The 18729-nt window shown below is 41.0% G+C and overlaps 2 protein-coding genes and 1 long non-coding RNA gene across 3 annotated transcripts; all 3 read left to right on the top strand.

The window, feature by feature from the left end:
* Positions 1-10521: 10521 nt before the first annotated feature.
* Positions 10522-11507, top strand: LOC145795593 (uncharacterized). Its single transcript, XM_082880423.1, has 4 exons — positions 10522-10915; positions 11013-11042; positions 11131-11339; positions 11484-11507. Exons 1-4 carry the CDS (start codon positions 10522-10524, stop codon positions 11505-11507), a joined length of 657 nt encoding a protein of 218 aa, XP_082736549.1.
* A 25-nt stretch (positions 11508-11532) lies between these two features.
* LOC145794589 (uncharacterized) lies at positions 11533-12020 on the top strand. Its single transcript, XR_014334504.1, has 3 exons — positions 11533-11668; positions 11748-11837; positions 11933-12020. It is a non-coding gene; the product is annotated as an uncharacterized LOC145794589 (long non-coding RNA).
* Positions 12021-12095: 75 nt separating this feature from the next.
* LOC145794588 (uncharacterized) lies at positions 12096-16343 on the top strand. Its single transcript, XM_082877007.1, has 3 exons — positions 12096-12474; positions 12563-12646; positions 16162-16343. Exons 1-3 carry the CDS (start codon positions 12145-12147, stop codon positions 16174-16176), a joined length of 429 nt encoding a protein of 142 aa, XP_082733133.1. The 5' UTR covers positions 12096-12144; the 3' UTR covers positions 16177-16343.
* Positions 16344-18729: the final 2386 nt, after the last annotated feature.

The raw sequence follows: 18729 nt of genomic DNA, 5'->3' as shown, positions 1-18729 counted from the left end.
CAAGTTTTCTTTATGAATGTAATAAAACGCAACTTCGATTGTATGCAAGAGCAGGAGAACTCAAATCAATGAAATTGAAGGTTGTGGTACTGAAAATTTTCCGCTTTGGTCTAAAAATGGTCTTAGTTGTAGAAAGATTAATTTGAACAAAGTCAACTTTTATTAAAACTTTTCAAAACCATTTTCGATATGGATCAGAACTGGACACGCCTGAGATCTGTCACTGAGGTGCACAACCCTGGATCCCTGCAACTGGAAAGTTGCCCCTAGTTTGAAGAGTACCGCGGCACTGCACGGCAACGAAAAGTTGCCCCTAGTCTGAATAGCACTGCATCGGAGATTCAAATAGAAGCTGATAGACAAAGATGACTGAGATGATCAAATGGACAAAGTTGATCGGGGAAAAGTTTATGGCTGAACTTCAGGGTGAAGTTGCCTACGTATCCCGGAGATGGGAATCAAGCCTTACGTAGTTCAGGCTTAGGTTCACTCGAGTATTTTCACTCTCCTTTTACGCTCTAACTTTTGCCAAGGCTGCCCTTTGCGGGTTTTTCAACCTTGCGAGCTCAGTTTTTATGTTTTTCCAATTTTTTTATGCTCTAACTTTTGCCTAGGTCGCCTTTTCGGGTTTTCGGCCTAGCGAGCCTCTCAGGGGTAATATTTCTTAAACTTGTCCATGTTGATCGGTTGTGAAAATTCTAGGCCATCTAGGTCCATCAGAACCACAGCTCCACCTGACCAGATAGACTTGATGATGTAAGGACCAGTCCAATTGGGTTTGAACTTGCCCCTTGGGTCGTGGATGGGAGCTCGGTTGTCCTTGAGCACCAAATCTCATTCCTTTAGATTCCTGGACTTAACTTTTTTGTTGAAAGCCCGGGCAATTCTGCGCTGATAGCCTTGAACATGGTACAGTGCTTTCAGTCTTCTCTCATCAAAGAGCATGAGTTCCTCAAATCTGCTCTGCTGCCAATCTGCTTCGGCTATTTGACACTCTGCCAATACTCGCAATGACGGAACCACAATCTCGATAGGTAGAACGGCCTCCGTCCCATAAACCAATGAATACGGAGTCGCTCCGGTAGAAGTTCTAATTGAAGTCCTGTAGCCCCACAGAGCAAATGGCAGCTTATCTGGCCAATCCCGGTAGGTTTCCACAATCTTCTGCAGTATGTGTTTGATATTCTTGCTGGCGGCCTCGACCGCTCCGTTGGTTTGCGGCCGGTATGTGGATGACTTATGGAAAGCCACGTTGTATTTCTCCAACAAGTCAATCACTTCCTTCTTAAAGTGGGAACCATTATCTGAAATGACCTCGTTCGGGACCCCATAGCGACAGATGATGTTGTTTCTGATAAATTTTGCAACGTGCGACGCCTTCAACACGGCATATGATTGGGCCTCGACCCACTTCGTGAAATAATCTATCGCGACCAGGATGAACTCATGCCCATTCGACCTCTTTGGAGTGACAGCCCCGATCACATCGATTCCCCAAACTAAAAATGGCCATGGTGAAGTCATGTTGTACAGCTTCGACGGCGGGATATTCATGCGGTTTGCATGAATCTGACACTTGTGGCATTGCCGAACAAAACCGATACAATCCTCCTCCATGGTGGACCAGTAGTAACCCTGTCTGAGGATCTTCCGTGCTAACATTACTCCGTTCATGTGTGCACCGCATTCTCCTCCATGGACGGCCTCCATCAGGCGCTTCGATTCCTCGGCTTCGACACACAACTTATGCATTCCCAGATGACCTCTCTTATACAGCTTACCCCCACAGATGATGAACTGAACGGCCATTCTTCTGATTGCCCTTTTATCCTTGGCATTTACCCCTGGCGGATATGCTTCATTCTCCAAGAAGTTCCAAATGTCGTAATACCAGGGGTTTTCGTCCTGAACCTCATCTATAGCAGCAATCGACTCATAGGCTGGCGCAAATATCTGGTCAATGATGACTGGACGCATCTGGATTCCAAACGGGATGTTTATCATGGAAGATAGAGTTGCTAAAGAATCTACGAACCTGTTGTTCTCTCTTGGAAGATGAGCAAAGTTTAGCTTTTCAAACCGAGGAATTAACAAGTCCAAGGTCTGGTGATACATCATCATCTTTTCTTCTTTGACCTTCCAGTCTCCTTTTGCTTGAGACACAACAAGGTTCGAGTCCTCGATGACGTCCAACCGTCTTGCTCCTAGTTCCAGGGCCGCTTCTAGACCGGCAATGCATGCCTCATATTCTGCTTTGTTGTTCGAGACTTTGAACCGGAGTTTGAAGGCTAGAGGGATATGGGAATTGTCGGGTGCTATCAGCAACACTCCTATCCCATACCCGTACTGATTTGACGCTCCGTCAAAGTACATCGTCCAATACTCGTCGTCGATGTGTAAAATGGCTTCATCTGGGAATAAGTATTCAACTTCTTCACCTCCTTCTACTGGATGATCGGCTAAGAACTCTGCCACTGCTCTTCCCTTGACTAACTTGCGTGTCACATATTTCAGGTCGAATTCGGAGAGCAACAGCAGCCAACGAGCTAGCCTACCCGTAAGTGCTGGTTTCTCGAAAAGATATTTGATGGGATCGAGTCGTGAAACCAACATTACGGAGTGAGCTAACAGGTAGTGCCTCAGCTTCCTGGTAGCCCATACCAAAGCTAAGCAAGCCTTCTCCAACGGCGTATAGCGAGTCTCATACTCTAGCATCTTCTTGCTCAGATAGTAGATGTCTCTCTCCACTTTGTCCTCTGATTCTTGCGCGAGCATACAGCCCATTGTGGTCTCGGTCACTGAAAGGTAAAATATCAACGGTTTCCCCAGCTCTGGCGGTGACAACACAGGTGGATTCTGCAAGTATTCTTTGATCTGTTCAAAAGTAGCTTGGCATCGGCCGTCCCATTGAAATTTCTTGCCTTTCTTCAGGAGACCAAAAAGTGGTTCACAAGTCAAGGTTAATTTTGAGATAAACCGTCTTATGAATTGCACTTTACCCAGAAAGCCTCGCACCTCCTTTTCAGTCCTTGGTGGTGGCATTTCTAAGATGGCCTTGATTTTTGAAGGGTCGATGTAGACGTCCCCGAACGCCCCGGGAGAGGAACGAGTCCCCCCCGTTCCGTTCGATATTGGGCCCACTACAGTTCGGACTCTCAAATTGTCACGGTTCTAAGTTTGAACCAAAGAGTCCAAATCTGGCAAATCGTTTTGAGAAAACAGATTTTTTTGAAAGAAGTGCCAAACATGGACTGCTTTGCCAGATACAGATTCGCCACCTAAATATTTTATTTTGGAGGAAATTTAGGAAACCCTGACTCGTTTGCCTAAGGCCACGTGTCCGTCATCACCAAAGTTGCCTCGGCTCGGGAGCTTGGGTACGATTGGGGAAGGTCACTTCATGAGCACCCCCGCTCGCCCGATCAAAGATCGGCCTCTACTAACCATGATATCTAGTTTTGAAAACATTGTGTGTTCTTATCCCGGTTATTAGCCTAGATTTACTATGTGATGCGCACAGCATACAAGTATAGACTGGATCGCCTGAATTGGAACAAAACATTTCATGTTTGTTTTTGAAAGATGGTTTGCTACTCGCAAGTAGGCTTAAAGATGCAGATTTTCCCACCCTCAGGTGGGCTTAAGAAAAGATGATTTTGCCACTATCTAGTGGGCTTAAAACTCACAGTTGATGATTTGTTCCAATCCAAATAACCCAACCTTCACCCACAGGCATTCAGGCAGTTATATCACATAAGCAAATAGCCTCATGGTAAGCATGCTATTCATGGCAATCACTCACACGCATGCAAGGATGCTAAAGCATAAAACTTACCGAGTACTCCAAGCCAAAACAGAAACCGATTAGAAATCCATGCATGATCCTAATTATACAGAAATGCCTAATGCAACACATGCAAAAATGCAACTATAGCAGGCTCGGCTATTCTAAGCATGGCATATGAGATGCAACAGCTAATAAGTACTCAACTTGGAATTGAAAATACAATGCGGTTAGTATGATGCGCCGAGCCTGGCGCATACAAAACAGATGAATGAATGCAAACATGCTATCATACTGTATGCTAATTGAAATATGCCCTAATCTAACACTACAAGAAAATCAGGCAAATAACACGGAGGTTTTTGCGACGGGGTGACTGCCGTCGCAAAAAATGGTTTTTTGCGACGGGGTGTGTTTGCTGTCGCCAAAGAAGTTTTTTGCGACGGGGTGTGTTTGCCGTCGATAAAAAAATGGCCTTTTGCGACGAGGATGATTCCGTCGCTAAAGATTGTAAAAAGAAAATTCCAAAAACATTGGCGACGCACGGTATACTGTCGCAAACGTGTTCTTTAGCGACGGTAAGAAGTTACCGTCGCAAATGGTGGACCATCTGTGACGGCAGAAGCCCATCACCAAAAACGAAGGATAAAACGACGTCGTTTCATTCGTTAATCATGATCATTTGCGACGGTTAAAATATACCGTCGCAAATAAATGAATATTTGGTTTATCCCGCTATTTTTATCCCATTCGCAGTTGAAGTCCCTAAAATCCCCAAATTCCTCAAATCAAAATCCCTGAAACTGAAATCCCTAAAATCCCCGAAATCCCAATCCATTGATCCCCAAAATCCTCAAATCAAAATCATTGAACGACAGCCTTTGCCAGAGTGACGAGTAGCCGCGACGGTATACCGTGCCGGAGTGACGAGCAGCCTTCGCCGGAGTGACGAGCAGCCGCGACGGTGAACGACGAGTGACGAGCGACTGTGAGCGACTGTGAACGGTCATTCTAGGTTCGTCTTCTTCCAAACATACTAAATCATAAATTATTTTGAACGGATTCAAATCATATGCTTTGGTCTGAGTTTTTTAAGGGAACGATTTGATTCTAGTTTGAATAGATTAAGAACTTTTTATTACAGTTTAGTTCAACACCGAATAAAATTGAATCGAAACCGTTGGATTTTTTTTTTCTTATCAAATTTAACATTTATAAAGTATTTTCTGAAGCAACTGTCTTATCTTTTCATCCAGTTCTTTAAACGTTAATCTCACTTCACATTGACAAGGCTTTCATTTATCTTATTTATAAATCATTTTCTCTGTACAAAAAATATGTTTAATTTTTTTTACCATTTATATGATTTTTACACTTCTTGTAATAAAAAAAATTACATTTTTATAATAATTACTTTACATAAATGAAAAACCTTTTTTTGTCTTTTTAAATTTTATAAAAAGTTAGTTTGGAATATATTTTAAAATTTTGAAATATGCTTATGCAAATTTTAGAGCACTTGTAAAATCAATTTTTATTAAAATAGATAATTTAGATATAGTGATATTTTTTTAGTCTAAAACCGTGGAATCAAATTGAAATTGAATTGCTATTTGCGGTTTGGTTTGGTTTAGTTCAGTTCTAAAAATTTTAGGGACAATCTTAGGCCAGTCCTATTGACTGAAATTATTTATCAATAAGTAGTGTTCTACTTCTAATGATAAATTTAACACTATAAAAATATCTTTTAAAAAATACAATTCAACTACTTAAATTTTAGGGACAATCTTAGGCCAGTCCTATTGACTGAAATTATTTATCAATAAGTAGTGTTCTACTTCTAATGATAAATTTAACTCTTGTTGAGTAATCTGTCAACACATCCAACCCAAGTTTAATAAACCTAAAATATTAGTCAAAATTCCAAATCATGCACAACTTCCCTTTATTTATATCCATGAAAGCTGACTAACATCATCCTTTCAAACTCACTGATTGTTTCACAAACACATCTTGAGGCTCCATCTTCAAAATGAACTGGGTTATTGATTGGCTAACTCATACACAACGTGGAATTAGAAAGAACAATTTCAATAGTATTTTTCAAATTGGGTGGAAACTGATACACAAATTTTTTAAAATTCGATCAAAATTCACTATGATCGCTGAAGAAGTAGAAAATTTTAGATTATTGAAAGGCAGCTGGAGAATCAGCAACTCATATGGCAATTGGCAATTCTCACAAGAAGCCATTCATACCTAATCCTCTCGAAGTTATAAAAATAATAAATTAAAAAAAAAAACAAAAACAAAAAACAGTTATATATATATATAGGGGAGTCATGATTCCTGTCACTCATTCATTTGAAAAGGTGGAAGGAAAAAATATTTCTAGGATCCAGAATCATCACATTTTAGGTTATATGAGCCTACATTGAACTATTTTGTTAGATCCTTAAGAAAAGGTACGTGCCATGTTAGTGCAAAGAAAAGGATCCTTTAGCATTACATGCTATTTGTATCTACAATTGCTGAAAAAGTTAATAGAATGTTTTTGAGAATGTAAGGTTCTAAAACATTTGTTTTTCAAATTCATGAATTTGACCTATTTTCAGTATATACTTGGCATGAAATACTAAACTCCAATTCCCATTTAGTGTGGTATGCAAATTATGAAATACTAAACTCCATTTCCCATCACCTTATTTGGTTTTAGAAATTGAATCAATTCTCTGTATTGAATCAATTTTTCAAAAAATTGAATCAATTTTCTGAATTTACGGTTATATTTGTGCGTTTGTTTGGACGGTTATTCTTGGTTGGTGCCTAAGTTAAAGCTATTAATTGTTTAGCTACCAATCCCCTCTTCCCTTAGGATAATTAATATGTGATATTATGTCTTGTAATTATATTTTTACCCTTACATCTCATTATGACTTACATTTGTTGTAATTATATTTTTTTCTAGGGCATATTTGTTTTGTATGTGAGATGTATATCTCCCAGTAAGTTTGCCTGAAGCAAATTAATAGTGGGAAACACATATAAGGGAAGTACAGATGATGGATAAGAGTTGGATTAATTTGCCAAATAGGATGTCGAGGGAATACATTAATGGGATTGATCAATTCCTTGTGTTTGCCTACACCAATAGGGTTGAAGGTTCGATGATTAGTTGTCCGTGTAGAAAATGTGAGAATCGATACCATCTTGTGCGAGAGGGTGTACGGAACCATCTGATTTTGAATGGTTTTTTTAAAAAGTACAAACATTGGATTAATCATGGGGAATCTTACGTATCTCTGCATGCTACTCGAGCGAATGAAACAATGGCTAATTTAGACATCGGCGACGATGTAGTTGGAATGATACAAGGGGCTGTGGGAAATCCACATGTCGGTACAAGTGTTGACGGTAATGAAGCACAGAGCACTGATCCCCATGCATCTGAACCCCAGCTCGGTCCAAATGCAGAGACTGTAAACTATTTCAAACTTCTTCAAGATGCACAAAGTGAATTGTATCCGGGTTGTCAGAAGTTCACTTCTTTGTCATTCATTGTTCGGCTTCTACATTTGAAGGTGCTTAATCAGTGGACAGACAAGTCTGTTGACATGTTGCTTGAGTTATTGAATGAGGCGTTCCCGTTAGGTGTGAAACTCCCGGACTCATATTATAAAGCTCAAAAGGTCACAACAGATTTGGGCTTCACATATGAGACATGGGATGCATGTCCCAACAGTTGCATGTTGTTTCGAAACGAGGACGCAAATCTTGATAAATGTGTCATATGCAACAGTTCAAGATGGAAATCAAATGGTAATTGTGGTTCAAATGCTCCTCACAACGGTGGCAAACAAATAGCTGCAAAACAAATGAGGTATTTTCCTTTAAAGCCAAGGTTGCAGAGGCTGTTTATGTCATCCAAGACGGCTAAGTTAATGAGATGGCATGCAGAGGAACGAACTAATGACGGTGTCTTTAGGCATCCTGCAGACTCCCTTGCATGGAAAGATTTTGATCGTCGGAATATTGACTTTAGTAATGATTACCGAAGTGTAAGGCTTGGCTTAGCATCTGATGGTTTTAACCCATTCAGGACGATGAACATAGTTCATAGCATTTGGCCTGTTGTACTCATTCCATACAACTTGCCGCCATGGATGTGCATGAAATAACCATTTCTAATTTTATCTGTGCTTATTGACGGCCCGAAAGGACCTGGTGACAAGATTGATGTGTATATGCAACCGTTGATTGAGGAGTTGAAAGAACTATGGAATGACAGTGTCTCCACATTTGATGCATCAACAAATTAAATGTTTCAAATGCATGCAGCTTTACTGTGGACAATTAGTGATTTTCCTGCATATGCAAACTTGTCAGGATGGAGTACTAAAGGCGAATATGCATGTCCTTGTTGCAATAGAGAAACTACATCGTGTTGGTTGAAGCATAGTAGGAAACAATCATACTTGGGTCATCGCAGATTTTTACCTAATGGCCATAAATTCCGAAAGGATAAAGTATCATTTGATGGTAGTCGGGAAGTCAGATTCAAACCGAAATTGTTGTCTGGAACTGAGATGCTGCTACAATTAGAATCTGAGGGTATTTTAACCCAATACAAGAGGGATGACCTTAAGGAGAGGCATAGGAGACAAGTAGAGAAAGAGAAAGTTGGACATCGCACCCATAGCTGGAAGAAAAAGAGTATCTTCTATGAACTGCCATATTGGGAGCACAATCTAATTAGACACAACCTTGATGTGATGCATATAGAGAAGAATGTTTGTGATAATGTGTTGTGGACAATATTAGGGGTTGCAGGAAAATCGAAGGATGGTGTTAATGCTCGGTGTGATTTACAAGAAATGAATATTAGAAAATCCCTACATTTGCAATTAAGAGGGTCGAATAAAGCTTATTTACCACCGGCACAATTCACGATGACCAAGGTGAGAAAGATTTGTTCTTGAAAGTATTGAAGGAAGTTAGAGTTCCCGACGGGTATTCATCCAATATATCGCGTCGTGTGCGCTTACATGATAGAAGTATTGGGGGTCTTAAGAGCCACGATAGTCATATTCTGATGCAACAACTAATTCCATTGGCCATTCGAAGATCGTTACCGAAGAATGTAATTGAACCTTTGATTGAATTGAGCAATTTCTTTAGACAATTGTGTTCCAAAGTCAATCGTGCGACAGATTTGCAATATATTCAAGATCGTATCGCCATAACACTTTGTCATCTAGAGAAAATATTTCCTCCTACTTTTTTTGATATAATGGAGCACTTGCCTATACATCTAGTTGACGAAGCATTATTGGGTGGAGCGATTCAATTCCGATGGATGTATCCAATTGAGAGGTATCTTCTTACTTTGAAGCAATATGTGCGTAATAGAGCTCGTCCAGAAGGTTCAATTGCTAAAGGATATCTTATGGAAGAATGCATGAATTTTTGTGCACAATATCTCAATGATGTGGAAACTAAATCTAATCGACCCACGAGAAATTACAGTGGTGATGATAATCTAGGTCGTGTTGTTGGTGAAATCACAAGCTTTTATCTTGATAACACTTCTTGGGTACAAACTCATCGGTATGTCTTATTCAATACAGCCGCGGTTCAACCATTCATAAAGTAAGTTATGTCACTCACTCAATATTTTATTATATTCCATTGAATTTTGAACCAAATTTTGTTTTTATATAAAAATTCAATTTACACAGCAAACACCTTGAAGAACTTAAGGTCAAAATGCCTCGTGTTGACGATCATCAGCTTCGGCGTGAACATTTTGAAACTTTTCACATTTGGTTCAAGGAACATGTATGTATTTAAATCTACAGATTCTATTTACCTAAGTCGAACTATATTTTAAATTTTACAATTTTTATTATTTAAAATAGGTTCAAACTTTGCGAAGGACTAGTGATGTCACATTTTCTGAAGAGATTACTGTATTGGTAAATGGTCCTCATAACCTGGCAAGGAGGTTCAACGGGTATATAATGAATGGGTTTCGGTATCGAGTAAAGGCCATGGATGACCGTCGAGCCACACAAAATTGTGGTGTGGCTTTGAAGGCAGATACTATAAGTTATGCTAGTCGGAAAGACAAGAATCCTCGTGTGGGGTCTGTGTACTATTATGGACAATTGACAGATATTGTTGAGATTCGATATTCCAATGAGAAGAAGCATGTGTTGTTTAAGTGTGATTGGATTGACAACATTCACGGGAAGATACAAGATGTCTTCAATTTCACGTTAGTCAACTTCAATCATTTGTTGTATCGAGATGATAGAATTAGTAATGAACCTTTCATCTTGGCATCCCAAGCAGAGCAAGTTTGGTATGTTGCAGACCCGTTACAACCAGACTGGCAAGTGGCGGTGAAGATGTCTCAAAGAGGTTTATTTGATATGAGTTCGACTGATCCACAAATTGAGCCATATATGAGCCAACAATTGGAAGAAAATATAATGCTTCGTGATGAAGAAGTTGGTTGGGTGAGGGAAGCCGCAGAAGGGGAAATAGTTGATGTTCAAATAGGTTGATATTTAATCAACATCAGTAATTCAGTTAAGGCCAAGGTTGTAGTTAATCATCAGTTTCTTAATTTACTTTGTCTTTGTAATTGTATTAGTTCAATTAATGTCATATTATAGTTGATGACAAACCATTATCTATATTTCTAATTAATGTTATATTGCTTGCAGATTATTATGGGAAGGAAGAGGAAACCTGATCATCCCCGGCGCATGATGTCCGACGTGGTACATAAGAGGACATCAGCAGCACCACCATCAGAGGAGGCATCACATCGACCACCATCAGAAGGGCCATTAGTGCCACCATTAGAGGAGGCATCACAGCGAGCACCATTAGTGCCACCGCATCAACCACCATTAGTGGCACCACAGCAGCTATCATCTACTCAGCTATCACAGCGAGCACCATCAGAGGGGCCATTAGTGCCACCGCATCGACCCCCATCAGTGGCACCACACCAGCTATCAGCTACTCAGCCTCTAGGCTTACCATCGGTGCATCCACCATCAGTGGCACCGCAGCAGCTATCATCCCGACTAGAGTCATCGGCTTATGAGCCATCCGCAGGTATATAAATTTGCTTTGATTTGTATGAAAATTATTTAAATATATATTTATTTGTTCTCATTACATATAACTTGTTTATTTTCATTGTATTTTTCAGATCCTTCGACTTCTTCACAGCCTCACTCAGGTATAAGAAATTGATTTGTATTGACATTATTTAAATTTGCATTTGTTTATTATCATTGCATATTGTTTATTCTTATTGTATCTCACAGGTCATGTTAGTTCTTCATCAACCTCGAGTAGGCGTGGTAGAGGATGTGCCAAGGGCATTAGGGAGTGGGGTACCGGTGCCAAATTGGACATACAATTTGATGAAAATTATTGTCCAATAGGGGATAACGTGTCTAAGTTAACTACTCAACTTGGCATTATTGTGCGAAATGGTAACATTGTTCCTCTTATTTTTCTTGACTGGAACACTGTGCCTGATGATATTCTCGATGCTATCTGGAAGGATGTGAAGGTAAAAGTATATTTTTGTCCAAAAATTTAAATTCCAAAATTGTGTTATTATTGTTTAAACCTTGAAATTGTGTTTTATAGGACAATTTGAATATATGTCCAGAGGAGTACAAGCCACTCTGCATGAAAAACTATAACGGCATATGGAAGGATCACAAGAATAAGATTAAGTGTAAGTATTTCAAGCCTAGAAGTGAAGATCCTAATCTGAAGGATGATGTTCCTTTGCACATTGTGCCAAGCCAGTGGGAAGAACTTGTGGAGTATTGGCGTACTTCCGATGCTGAGGTATACAAATAAGTTATATGTATGATATGTAAACATACAAATCATATTTATATACTTACATTTGTTGAACCTATTATAGAAAATTGCAACTAGGAACGCTAAAAATCGGCGAGCTCACGGCATAGCTCATACCACAGGGCGTACTACTTTCGCTCAGATACGGCATGAGGTTTATATTTTACTGTTTTATTTTTGTATATAAATAAACATTGTATATTTAGAAATTATTTGGATTCTAATTTTCATATTTCTAAAAAAATGTAGATGACCAATAAGGGGGAGTCTACTGATAAGATGAATGTTTGGCTTATGACACGTAGAGTAGATGGCCCAGAGGTTATCCAAACCTTGGTAGTTTCCAAAGACCTTTGATTGTATGTAAAGTTTATTTTTTATTTTTTTGTGTTAACTATCTTAATTTGGCATATACTTGTATCTCTTATTCAATACATGATGAGTTTAATGGCCAACTCTCTATGCTACCTGAGGATTGTCGGACTTTGGAGGCTAGGAATGCCATTTTCCATGAGTTGATAGGTCATGACAATCATGGATATTGTCGCACATACGGGAGAACTGTGCCTCGGAGAGCAGTGTATAAAGATGGTGCGGGGCCATCACAGTCAGCACCCCAGCCATCGACTATTGTTCAGATCACCCAGCAGGTTCGTGCGGAGCTAAGGGATGAGTTGAGGGAGGAGCTGAGGGAGGAGATGAGAGTAGAGTTCTCTACACATTTACAGCAGCTGAGAGCTGAGATGATGGCGTTTGTGTCACAGGGGGCAAGTGTGGATCCTAACAGACAGGTTCGATATAAATTAAATTGTTTGATAGTTAAATTGTCACACAACATTATGTATAAAAGATTAACACATTATGCGTTGACTATCATAGGCTCCTGATGCATCGAGTGGCCACCGGGCATTTAGGGAATCTGCAGAAGACGAGAATCCATATACACCACCACCAGAAGATCAGGTATAAAATGTAACTTTACATTCTAAGCTAAAATGAATTCGAAGTGTTAACGTCCCAAAATCACCAAAAGGGGTCGGTTTAGCACGGAACTTGGCACACACGACCGCCTAGGCACGAGAGACTTGAGGGAGAAGACGGAACTCCAATCGGGTTTCCGGTTTGGGAGTTAGAGACGAATTTCACTCTAGGCAAACTAGTTCTTTAAGAAACTAGAATTCGAGGTGTTAACATCCCAAAATCACCAAAAGGAGTCGGTTTAGCACGGAACTTGGCACACACAACCGCCTAGGCACAAGAGACTTGTGGGAGAAGACGGGACTCGAATCGGGTTCCTGGTTTGGGAGTTAGAGCCATATTTCGGTTTAGGCAAACTAGTTCTTTAAGAAACTTAAATTCGAGGTGTTGACACCCCAAAATCACCAAATGGGGTCGGATTGGCACGAAACTTGGCACACACGACCACTTAGGCACGAGAGACTTGTGGGAGAAGACGGGACTCCAATCGGTTTCCCGGTTTGGGAGTTAGAGCCATATTTCGGTTTAGGCAAACTAGTTTTTTAAGAAACTTAAATTCGAGGTGTTGACACCCCAAAATTACCAAATGGGGTCAGATTGGCACGAAACTTGGCACACACGACCGCCTAGGCACGAGAGACTTGTGGGAGAAGACGGGACTCCAATCGGTTTCCCGGTTTGGGAGTTAGAGCCATATTTCGGTTTAGGCAAACTAGTTCTTTAAGAAACTTAAATTCGAGGTGTTGACACCCCAAAATTACCAAATGGGGTCGGATTGGCACGAAACTTGGCACACACGACCGCCTAGGCACGAGAGACTTGTGGGAGAGGACGGGACTCCAATCAGTTTCCCGGTTTGGGAGTTAGAGCCATATTTCGGTTTAGGCAAACTAGTACTTTAAGAAACTTAAATTCGAGGTGTTGACACCCCAAAATCACCAAATGGGGTCGGATTGGCACGAAACTTGGCACACACGACCGCCTAGGCACGAGAGACTTGTGGGAGAAGACGGGACTCGAATCAGGTTCCCGGTTTGGGAGTTAGAGCCATATTTCGGTTTAGGCAAACTAGTTCTTTAAGAAACTTAAATTCGAGGTGTTGACACCCCAAAATCACCAAATGGGGTTGGATTGGCACGAAACTTGGCACACACGACCACCTAGGCACGAGAGACTTGTGGGGGAAGAGGGGACTCCAATCGGTTTCCCGGTTTGGGAGTTAGAGCCATATTTCGGTTTAGGCAAACTAGTTCTTTAAGAAACTTAAATTCGAGGTGTTGACACCCCAAAATTACCAAATGGGGTCGGATTGGCACGAAACTTGGCACACACGACCGCCTAGGCATGAGAGACTTATGAGAGAAGACGGGACTCCAATCGGTTTCCCGGTTTGGAAGTTAGAGCCATATTTCGGTTTAGGCAAACTAGTTCTTTAAGAAACTTAAATTCGAGGTGTTGACACCTCAAAATTACCAAATGGGGTCGGATTGGCACGAAACTTGGCACACACGACCGCCTAGGCACGAGAGACTTGTGGGAGAGGACGACACTCCAATCGGTTTCCCGGTTTGGGAGTTAGAGCCATATTTCGGTTTAGGCAAACTAGTTCTTTAAGAAACTTAAATTCGAGGTGTTGACACCCCAAAATCACCAAATGGGGTCAGATTGGCACGAAACTTGGCACACACGACCGCCTAGCCACGAGAGACTTGTGGGAGAAGACGGGACTCGAATTGGGTTCCCGGTTTGGGAGTTAGAGCCATATTTCGGTTTAGGCAAACTAGTTCTTTAAGAAACTTAAATTCGAGGTGTTGACACCCCAAAATCACCAAATGGGATCGGATTGGCACGAAACTTGGCACACACGACCACCTAGGCACGAGAGACTTGTGGGAGAAGACGGGACTCCAATCGGTTTCCCGGTTTGGGAGTTAGAGCCATATTTCGGTTTAGGCAAACTAGTTCTTTAAGAAACTTAAATTCGAGGTGTTGACACCCCAAAATCACCAAATGGGGTCGGATTGGCACGAAACTTGGCACACACGACCGCCTAGCCACGAGAGACTTGTAGGAGAAGACGGGACTCGAATTGGGTTCCCGGTTTGGGAGTTAGAGCCATATTTCGGTTTAGGCAAACTAGTTCTTTAAGAAACTTAAATTCGAGGTGTTGACACCCCAAAATCACCAAATGGGATCGGATTGGCACGAAACTTGGCACACACGACCACCTAGGCACGAGAGACTTGTGGGAGAAGACGGGACTCCAATCGGTTTCCCGGTTTGGGAGTTAGAGCCATATTTCGGTTTAGGCAAACTAGTTCTTTAAGAAACTTAAATTCGAGATGTTGACACCCCAAAATTACCAAATGGGGTCGGATTGGCACGAAACTTGGCACACACAACCGCCTAGCCACGAGAGACTTGTGGGAGAAGACGGGACTCCAATCGGTTTCCCAGTTTGGGAGTTAGAGCCATATTTCGGTTTAGGCAAATTAGTTCCTTAAGAAACTTAAATTCGAGGTGTTGACACCCCAAAATCACCAAATGGGGTCGGATTGGCATGAAACTTGGCACACACGACCACCTAAGCACGAGAGACTTGTGGGAGAAGACGGGACTCCAATCGGTTTCCCGGTTTGGGAGTTAGAGCCATATTTCGGTTTAGGCAAACTAGTTCTTTAAGAAACTTAAATTCGAGATGTTAACACCCCAAAATTACCAAATGGGGTCGGATTGGCACGAAACTTGGCACACACGACCACCTAGGCACGAGAGACTTGTGGGAGAAGACGGGACTCCAATCGGTTTCCCGATTTGGGAGTTAGAGCCATATTTCGGTTTAGGCAAATTAGTTCCTTAAGAAACTTAAATTCGACGTGTTGACACTCCAAAATCACCAAATGGGGTCGGATTGGCACGAAACTTGGCACACACGACCGCCTAGGCACGAGAGACTTGTGGGTAAAGACGGGACTCCAATCGAGTTCCCGGATTAGGAACTAGAGACGGATTTCACTCTAGGCAAACTAATTCCTTAAGAAACTTGAATTCGAAGTGTTAACGTTCCAAAATCGCCAAACGGGGTCGGATTGGCACGGAACTTGGCACACACGACCGCCTAGGCACGAGAGACTTGTGGGAGAAGACAGGACTCTAATCGGTTTCCCGGTTTGGGAGTTAGAGCCGTATTTCGGTCTAGGCAAACTAGTTCCTTAAGAAACTTGAATTCGAGGTGTTGACGCTCCAAAATCACCAAAAGGGGTCGGTTTAGCACGAAACTTGGCACACATGATCGCCTAGGCACGAGAGAGTTGTGGGAGAAGATGAGACTCGAATCGGGTTTGTGGTTTGGGAGTTAGGGTCGGATTTCTATTTAGCCAAAATTATTTACTAAACTATCTTTGTAATTATATAATAAATAAATTTTTATGTTTTTTTTGTAATTAAAATATTAATACATAATTATATTGTCACTAATTATTTTTATTTTTTATTTTCAGATATTTCCTGAGTAGCAGTTTGCTTCTTGTGGAATGCAGCCGTGTGAAGATTGCGACGGACTTTTGTTTATGAAGAAAACTTTTATTTTTGATTTACATTATTTAGATTTGTGAACAACATTATGTATGTATTTTGCAAAATTATGTGGTTGGATAATTTTGATGATGTGTTGTTATGAATGGAAGAGTACTTTAATTAAGGATGAAATTTTATTTATATACAGGAATTTTTATATTATTATATAGTTATCGATTTTTTTTAGTTATTTTTATTTAATACAGGTAATTTGCATATTTTTAATAATTTTAAAACTGCATTTTTTGTTAGAAACAGGTTTTTGCGACGGTAGCATAGCCGTTGCCAATGATATTGGCAATATGAACAAAAGGCCTTTAGCGACGGTACTTTCACCGTCGCAAATAATATTTTTAGAGACGGCACACTTTTCTGTCGCAAATAATAGTTTTAACGATGGTATTAAACCCGTCGCAAATAACCATTTTAGCGACGGTATTTTTTACCGTCTCAAATAAACCCTTTTGCGACGGTATTTTCCCGTCGCAAATAACCATATTAGCGACGGTATTTTAGTGCCGTCTCAAAAACTTCAGATTTTTACACATTAACTGCGACAGCATTTTGCCGTCGCTAAAAGGCATCTTTGCCGTCGCCAATGTTTTTGCGACGGCGTTTACCGTTGCTAAAGACCTTTAGCAACCCCTTCTTTTGCGACCCCCCTACTACCGTCGCTAAAGGCTATTTACCGTCGCAAAAAAGCATTTGAGACGGCTTCTTTGGTATTGGCGACGGTACTTTACCGTCGCAAAAAAGCGATTTTTTTGTAGTGTAACCATCATAAGCAGGTAAATAAAAGGGAAGAAGGACGTGGGGTTGGAAGACATACATCACACTAACCCACACTTATTACAATTATGCCCTCGCACAGAGGGTCCGAATAAATAGTACAGTCCAAATAATACAGTCCAAATAATACAGTCCAAATATATACAAATTCCTAATTAATTTACAAATTAATCTAAGAAAGCTATAAACTGGCATGCAAGCCAGGGGCTGCCTCGATTCTGACGAATGATGTATGTTTGGGCTGCCTTGCGCGGAAATCCATTGGGATGCCCCAATTAGTCTCTGTTTTGCAATGATTTCTTGGAAAGCGTGCCAAGCTCCGGAAGACTGCTGATTCTTGATTTGCTGCAACAGAGAGCAGAAAAGGGGCATAGCAATGTATTTTCACATATGTATGCATGTCTTGATCCTCGTGCCACCAATCACGCATCTTGATGCATGATGGCCGAGGAGTCGAATTGTGCAACTCAATATAGAATGAATGCACATGGAAAAAAAACAAAACCTAGACTCCATCATGGATAATCCGGAGTGCCGGCGACTGGGAATTGAGACACGTTCCGTCACTCGGAGTACGAAACGTACCTCGTTTCTCGTGCTTGGGCTAATTCCTATCCCAAGCACAATGCAATATGCATGATATGCATGAAATGCAACTAATATACAACCTAGCATGCACAATGCTATGAAATGGCATACACGATGCACGAGATAACATGGCATACACAATGCACGAGATAACATGGCATACACAATGCGCTAACATACGGCCTAGCATACACAATGCTATGAAATGAAATGGCATACACAATGCGCAATGGACTTACACCAACATGAGTGGACCGCAGCCACACTCACATAAGAGGCCATGAGATGAAAATGAGACTCTCGAAATGCGTGCACGCATGCACGCAAATCGAGGACCAACCCTAAGGCACAAAATGCCACTCTAATGAGACATGGCAAGGCATGGAAAATGGCATACAAACATGCAAGTTTCAGCAGCAAAACATGACCTAAAATAGCCCCGAAACATGAACACATGGCACCCGATGTATGAAATGGTCCCGAAATGCAAGATTAAGCACATGAAATGACTTGTAGCTACCTCAAGCATGCATTATTTGCTCATGACATGTGAAGACAGATTCAAGGCAGCCCCAAAACAAGCATGTTTACAGTTTCAAGCAAGGCCAGACAGCAAACACAAATAGGGAAAAACTAGCATGCAAAAATGGCCCTAAATGTGAGATAAAGAAGTGAGTCACAGCTGCAAACCTCAACTAGATGAGGGCCCTTCAACAATGTTGAAGAGGGGACCACAATATGATGTTTTACAGTTTACAACAAACCCCAAAAACCAACACAGGTATGGCTAAGCTCTCATGCAAGAAATGGGCTAAAAGAGGGACAAAGAAGCAAGTGGTGGTTTCTGGCCTCAAACACAAAGGGACCCTTCAACAATGTTGAAGAGGGGGCCAAAATATTGCACTTTACAGTTGATGGCCAGACCCAAAACAGTATGCAAGAATGCTCAAAATGCCATGCAAAATAAGGCTAAAAAGAGAGATATAACACAAAGTATATAAAGGGTGCCTCAAACTGTGAAAGACCCTCAATGAAACATGTAGATGGAGTCAAAATAAGGTCACTATTAGTTCGGACCAGGACCCAAAAATAGAAGCAAAAGAGGCTAACAAATC

The sequence above is a fragment of the Camellia sinensis genome, chromosome 7 (assembly GCF_055761805.1).
Source record: "Camellia sinensis isolate YWXY chromosome 7, ASM5576180v1, whole genome shotgun sequence".
NCBI classification, from domain to species: domain Eukaryota; kingdom Viridiplantae; phylum Streptophyta; class Magnoliopsida; order Ericales; family Theaceae; genus Camellia; species Camellia sinensis.
The sequence above is the reverse complement of the archived record's forward strand: the minus strand, read 5'-3'. Positions and strand labels throughout refer to the sequence as shown.

Bases quoted from the DNA above. Each gene is read 5' to 3' on its own strand.
- LOC145795593 (XM_082880423.1), top strand. From the start codon at position 10,522: ATGGGAAGGAAGAGGAAACCTGATCATCCCCGGCGCATGATGTCCGAC. The intron at 10,916-11,012 runs GTATATAAATTT...TGTATTTTTCAG, and splicing joins GGCTTATGAGCCATCCGCAG to ATCCTTCGACTTCTTCACAG. The intron at 11,340-11,483 runs GTGCCTGATGAT...ATATATGTCCAG, and splicing joins TTTTTCTTGACTGGAACACT to AGGAGTACAAGCCACTCTGC.
- LOC145794588 (XM_082877007.1), top strand. From the start codon at position 12,145: ATGCTACCTGAGGATTGTCGGACTTTGGAGGCTAGGAATGCCATTTTC. The intron at 12,475-12,562 runs GTTCGATATAAA...TGACTATCATAG, and splicing joins GTGTGGATCCTAACAGACAG to GCTCCTGATGCATCGAGTGG.